General features: G+C 43.5%; 1 protein-coding gene across 1 annotated transcript in view; it reads left to right on the plus strand.

Moving 5' to 3' along the window:
• The window catches only part of LOC140075182 (lipopolysaccharide-induced tumor necrosis factor-alpha factor homolog), a 33,134-nt gene extending 31,549 nt beyond the window's left edge, over positions 1 to 1,585 (plus strand). The window contains exon 8 of the mRNA XM_072120746.1: positions 156 to 1,585. Within this exon, the coding sequence (XP_071976847.1) occupies positions 156 to 264 (109 nt within the window). The 3' untranslated portion in view covers positions 265 to 1,585. The remainder of the gene's footprint in view (positions 1 to 155) is intronic.
• The last annotated feature ends 5,334 nt before the right edge of the window (positions 1,586 to 6,919 follow it).

The raw sequence follows: 6,919 nt of genomic DNA on the forward strand, positions 1-6,919 counted from the left end.
AACAAACTCATTCAGTTGCACCAAAGTTCTACTTCTTAATGGGTTGTTTTTTAGGCCTCCTGAGATTAACAGTTATCACATAGCACTAGATCCGTACCAGGACCTGACAGTTCCATATTAATGTATGTATGGTCTCATTGTGTTTTCTTCCATAGTTGCTGGTTAGGATGCTGCCTGATTCCCTTCTGTGTAGACGGCTGTAAGGATGTTGACCATTATTGCTCCAACTGCAATCATCACCTATCAAAATACAAAAGAATGTAAAATTTACATCAATAAAGTCATATTCGGTACATAAATGATCCCTTTGTATGAGATCCTGGTCTTGTGTAAACTGGTTTACTGATCATATGCCTTGTGGATTATATATTAAAGGGGTATTCCGGAAATATGAACGTCTGGGAAAAAAACCCATAATGCTATAAATAAATGAATATAATAAAACTCAATGGGGGTCATTTACTAAGGGCCCGATTCGCGGTTTCCCGACGTGTTACCCGAATATTTCCGATTTTCGCCGATTTCCCCCGAATTGCCCCGGGATTTTGGCGCATCGGTACTGGCATGCACGCGACGGAAATCGGGGGGCGTGGCCGAGCGAAAACGCGACGGATTCGGAAAAACCGCCGCATTTAAAAAAAGAAATGTGTCGCTTGGGACGCGCTTACCTTCACTTGGTCCGGCCCGGAGAACTCCAGCGCGTTCAGATGCTTTTCAGCGCAGCAGCGCCACCTGGTGGACGGCGGAGGAACTACCTTGATGAATCCCAGCCGGACCCGGATCCAGCGCAGAGAACGCGCCGCTGGATCGCGAACGGACCGGGTAAGTAAATCTTCCCCAATGTCATTAGTCACAAATTGGAGCTAACGCTTTCTATAGTAGGTGGAGTTATCACTAAGATAGTCGTCCCATGATCCTTTAGTTCTCAGTAACTCCTCCTCCTCCCTGCAGTGCTCTGCTCCCAGTGATGATATAACAGACTTTCTTGCCCCCACTGAGGGGCCCACTGAGGTTTTGTTGCCAAGGGACCCACTAAAACCTGGAGCTGGCCCTGTCTGTTACCATAGTAATGATGTGTAACTGCCATCACTGCACATTGCCTCACGGAGATGACGAAACCAACTACTATTTAAAGGGCCAGTAGCATTTTAACCCCTTACCGACATGTGACGTAGTACTACGTCACATGTCGGGTCCCGGTACATGGAGAGGGCTCGCGGGCCGAGCCCTCTCCATAGCCGGTAAGTCTTTGCTGCATATTGCAGCAAAGGCTTACCGGTAACACCTGCAATCGGTGCCGGCACCGATCGCGGGTGTTTTACCGCTGATCGCCGCCGGCAAAGGTGCCGGCGGCATCAAAAAGACGCCGGCGCGCATGCGCCGCCATCTTTCCGTGGATTGTCGCTCCCCGTGACGTCATCGGGGATCGGCGATCCGTCACCATGGTAGCTTCGGGTCTCACGAAGACCCGAAGCTACTTCAGGTTAACCCATTCATTACCATGTGCTGTCAGCACATTGTAATGTATGAGATGTAAAATCCCCATATACTGGCATACTGTAGTATGGCAGTATATGATAGGATCGTACAGACACCCTAGGGTTAAAGTACCCTAGGGAGTCTGAAAAATAGTAAAAATAAAAATGAAAAAAAAGTTAAAATAAAAAAATTATAATAAAAAAACCTAAAAATTCAAATCACCCCCCTTTAGGTATTGCCGCGTCCGAAAATGCCAGATCTATCAAAATATGATAACGGTTTTTCACTGCGTTTAACCCCGTAACGGAAAATTGCGCCCAAAGTTGAAAATGGCACTTTTTTGCCATTTAAAATTTTTTTAAAAATTCTATAAAAAGTGATCAAAAGGTCGTACAGTCCTAAAAATGATAACATTGTAAACGTAATAAAAATCCGCAAAAAACTGCACCACCCACAGCTCTGTACACCAAAGTATGAAAAAGTTATTAGCCCCAGAAGATGGCAAAATCCCCCCAAAAATTTTGTACAGGAGGTTTTAATTTTTTTAAATGTATGAAAACATTATAAAACCTATACAAATTTGGTATCCCCGTAATCGTACTGACCCAAAGAATAAAGTAGACATGTAATTTGGGGTGCACAGTGAAATCCGTAAAATCCAAGCCCACAAAAATACGGCACAAATGCGTTTTTTTACCAATTTCACTGCATTTGGATTTTTTTTCCCGGTACACGGCATGAAATATTAAATACCACCATTTTGAAGTGTAATTTGTTATGCAGAAAATAAGCCATCACACAGCTCTGTACATGGAAAAATAAAAAAGTTACAGATTTTTGAATGTGGGGAGTGAAAAATGAAAACGCAAAATCGAAAAAGGGCCGCGGCGGGAAGGGGTTAATTCTTTATTACATTGTATGTCAACAGCATTTTTCTGCTAAGGGGACCTAAATTTTAAATAACTAATTAAATATTAACTTATATTTTGAAGGGATTTGCCTTTAACATAAATTGCCTATGTGCCTTTACTGTGTTAATAATAATCCCTGAATGCTCACCAATTGATTCATCATCCCTGATGCTTCCTTTATGCTTCCTTTATGTGTGCAGACTCTCTGTGGACTCTGCATGGACATATAAACAAAGACCCTACACTAATAAATAGGAGGGACCTGCAGCAGGACATTAAGACTCATGGTGCTGCTTCACCTCCCACCTCCCTGTGTCTGCCATGACAGATGGACTGAAGGAGTGAGAAACAGGAAGTTGTGTGGAGATGCAAAGTGCAGCATTGGGAGAACAGGGGAAGGCTAAGGTGATCACATGTCTTATGGAAGAGATTTATTGAAATATACAAAGAACGCTTTGTATATGTGAATTATGCTTATTCCTGGAATACCCCTTTAACTGTTACATTGTTTTCTCTTTCTTTATTTGTGTTAATGTTTCTATTAGAAAATATTTTCAAACATTCAAGAATTATTTCGTTTTTTCCAACAATTTCTATTGTTTTTATTTCCAAGCAAAAATTTTTTAAAAAATAGACATACGTAATGGTCCTCAGATCAATAAAGAATTATGTATAATATGGTTGTGTGATTTCTCATTCAGGAATAAATATTGCTAGGCAAATGTAATAAGTCTGAGACTTACATGTAAATCATAGTTTTTTGCTGAGTAGAACTTTGTTAAGGTCTCTAACCTTGTACCACTGATCTTTCACTGAGATCTGTGGACTAGGATCAAAATATTCAATGTCTCAATGAGAGATACACCAAAATATGTCCCCCAGTCCAGGTAGTTGGGCATGGCCTGGCATAGAAATAAACGCAGCCAGCGAATTTTCACATATGAAAGCTTCCCTCGCCGGCCCACTCCCCACCGCCCAGACGCGCCCCTCCATACCTCACTGGCGTGAAGGTGGTGGATTGGTACATTAGGGTGCAGAAGTCCTGATAAATACCTCCCATTCTGTGTATACATACAGAATATATACACATACAGTATATACAGCATCTACACATATACTGTGTATACATACAGCATAAATACACATACAGTATATGCAGCATCTACACATATACTATGTATACATACAGCATATATACACATATAGTATATACACAGCATCTACACATATATTGCGTATACATACAGAATATATATACATATACAGTATATACAGCATCTACACATGTACTGCGTATAAATACAGTATATACAGCATATATGCATGTACTGCGTATACATACAGCATATAGACACATTCATACAGAAAATATACACATTTATACGTACGCACCATATACACTCATACAGAATATACATCAATACTCATACAGCAGATACACACATAGGCATACATACATACATATGACGAACAGGTAGGGGGACATGCTGGCGGGCGGGCAGGGGGACATGCTGGTGGGCAGGCAGGGGGACGTGGAGGGTGTCGGGAAGACATGCCGGTGGGCGGGCAGGGGATTGTGGAGGTGGGCAGGGGATCATGGAGGCGGGTGGTTGGGTAGGAGGTTGGGTAGGAGGAGGTGGAGGCAGGTGGGCAGCAGGATATGGCATCAGGCGGGCAGACATGCCAGTGGACTGGAAGGGGATTGTGGAGAGGGCGGGCAAGCAGGAAGACTTGCTGGTGGGTGGGCAGGGGATCGCAGAGGCGGGCATGCGTTTGGGTAGGAGGATGTGGAGGCGGGTGGGCAGCAGGATATGCCGGCAGGCGGCCAGGGGCACGTGCCGGCAGGGAGGATGTGTTGCCGACTGTCGGGGGGGGTGGGAGAGTGTGTGGCCGACACAGGTGGGCGTCTCTATGTTTAGCACAGCAGGCGTTACTGCTGTGCTGTTCACAGGCAGGGGAGGGGAGAACAGCACTAAATTTTGGGTGCACGTCCATACCGGGCCCCCTAGCAGCAAGGGCCCTGTAGCAACCTCTACGACTGTTGTTACGCCACTGTGTGTAATGCTAGCTCGTAGCTGCCTGCTTTTGCTCCCCCCAAAACTCATAGAAAGTGGTTAGTTACAGTCTTTGGTATTCCCATACAGCCCAAGTAATTTAGGTTTCGAGCCTAAGTGTTTCTATCCACAATATTCTGAGCTTGATAAAGGTGTTTCACACTGAAACGTCGCCACTTATAAATAAAGTTCACCTTTTATTTTGAAATTTGAACCATTGAGTGCTGCCCGCTTTCTACTTTATATTTCTACGAGAGGATCAAGCCAGAACCTTTGGGGGCGCTGCACCCCTCATTATTAGGAGTCTATAAGATTGTGCTGATTTGGACTTTACTTCATTCACAATATTCTGAGGTTAGATGCTTGACAGGAACCCCTGAATAAAATTGTCTCCAGAACAGCATCAACACAGATTCAGCAACAACCTCTGTTTGTACTGAAGATGCAAATTTCATCACCTTGAGCTTATAGGCGAGATTACCCTTTAGAATGACTTAACCTTACAAGCCAAGGCCTAAAAGGCCAGTACAAAGATGAGGAAAACTACAGAACCTGAGAAACTTATTGAGACTTTATTCGTGGTTCCTGTTAGCACCTGTAATATTTTGTCATTTCAATCACAACCTCAGGAGTGGCAGTCAATTGGGAGAGATCTACCATACAGCTGAGGTTCAAACCATTATATAATCAGGCAGATCTATTGTACACGTTATAAACCTTCAAAAAAGAGAACAGGATGCAGAAGTAGATAAAACTATTTCTCAAAGTCATTATTCATAATATCATAGAAAGCACAGTATACCAGCTATAGATATATAGACACACCACCAGACACTAGATGGCAATATATGTCAAGGTGAAGGTCTAATGCAGGGGTGGGTAATGAGAAAGTGGAAAGGTTTTAGAGGGCTGGACTAATCTACTTAGTTCTACTCAATACCTAATGCCCATCTATTTATGTCCCTCTTCATAATACCCCATCTTATTACACCCCCATTTATTATGCCCCCTTTTATAATGTTCCATGTATAATGTCCGATTTTATAAAGCCCCTTTCCTTATGCCCCCTTTTATAGTGCACCCAAATATAGTGCCCCCTTTCCTTATGCCCCCTTTTATAATTCCACCTCTCATTATGCTCCCATATATAGCGCCCCCTCTCCGTATGCCCCCTTTAATAATGCCCCGTCTTCTTATGCTGCTCCCATTATGCCCCATATAGAGTGCCCCCTCTCCTTATGCCCCCTTTTATAATGCCTCATCCATTGTGCTCCCATATATAGTGCCCCCAATCTTTATCTGCCCTTTCATAATGCCCCCTCTCCTTATGCCTCTCCCATTATGCCCTTGTATATAGTGCCCAATAGTGGGATAGTGAAGAGTGTCCTGACAGAAAACTCAGTTTGCAAAAAATTCATGAAGGACTCCCAAACTATGAGAAATACAATGCTCTGGTCTGATAAGACCAAGATTGAACTTTGTCAAGAAGTTGATTGTGCGAAACCCAGGGTCGGGTGGACATGTGGCTAGTATCCCGTTGGAGATTTTTATCTTTAAGTTTGTGAGTATGATAATTGGAATAAATTTTAATCTGTTTGAACGTACCACACCATTTGCCTGCATATTTCTTCTAGTGATATCGTATAATAAAATACTTGAAGAAAAGCAAAGAGACGTGATGGTGCTGGTCTGACCGGTGGCATGGTTTCATCAGAAGGATCTGTGGACTTGTGCGGTTTATTCACAAAGAATTTTATATGGGAAGGGACGTTTATAAAAGAACCATTGGGAGCTCCGGTCAGAGTTAAATATTACTTCTTTTCTCTGTATTATTAGACTTTAAATGGAGACTTTTTGGACCGGTCTTGTACCCTGAGTAGCTCCGAGTGGCAAATAGTGCGCCACAAAAAAATTGTGATTAATTCTAAGCATAATGTGTGGAGAAAACCAGGCACTGCTCATCACCTACCAAATACAATCCTAACAGTGACACATGGTGGTGGTAGCATCATGCTATGGGGGCAGGAACAGGACCACTGGTGGCAAATGATGGAAAGATGAATGTGGCCAAGTACAGACATATCCTGACTATCTTCCATAGTGCTCTGGACCTCAGACTGGGCTTAAGTTTCACCTTCCAACAAGGCAATGGGGCACATTTACTTACCCGTCCTATGCGCTATCCCTGATCCGGACAGTCCGACGATCCTGTGTTGTGGCGCGATTCACTAAGATTGTGCGCCCAATTTCCTGCATCTGTCACTTCCCCACTCAGGTCCGCCGGAGTTCACCTTCTTCGTCCCGGTGCATGTAAGTGCTTAGTATTGTGTCACAATTTAATTGTTAAATCCTGCATGTTGTCCGAATCCCCCGGCCCGCCCCTGATTTGTGTCGCATGAAAGCCAGCGCCGATGCGCCAAAATCCAATCGTGTGTGCCAAAATACCCTTCTAAATGCAGCCACATCGGAAATCGT

The sequence above is a fragment of the Engystomops pustulosus genome, chromosome 8 (assembly GCF_040894005.1).
Source record: "Engystomops pustulosus chromosome 8, aEngPut4.maternal, whole genome shotgun sequence".
Lineage (NCBI taxonomy): Eukaryota > Metazoa > Chordata > Amphibia > Anura > Leptodactylidae > Engystomops > Engystomops pustulosus.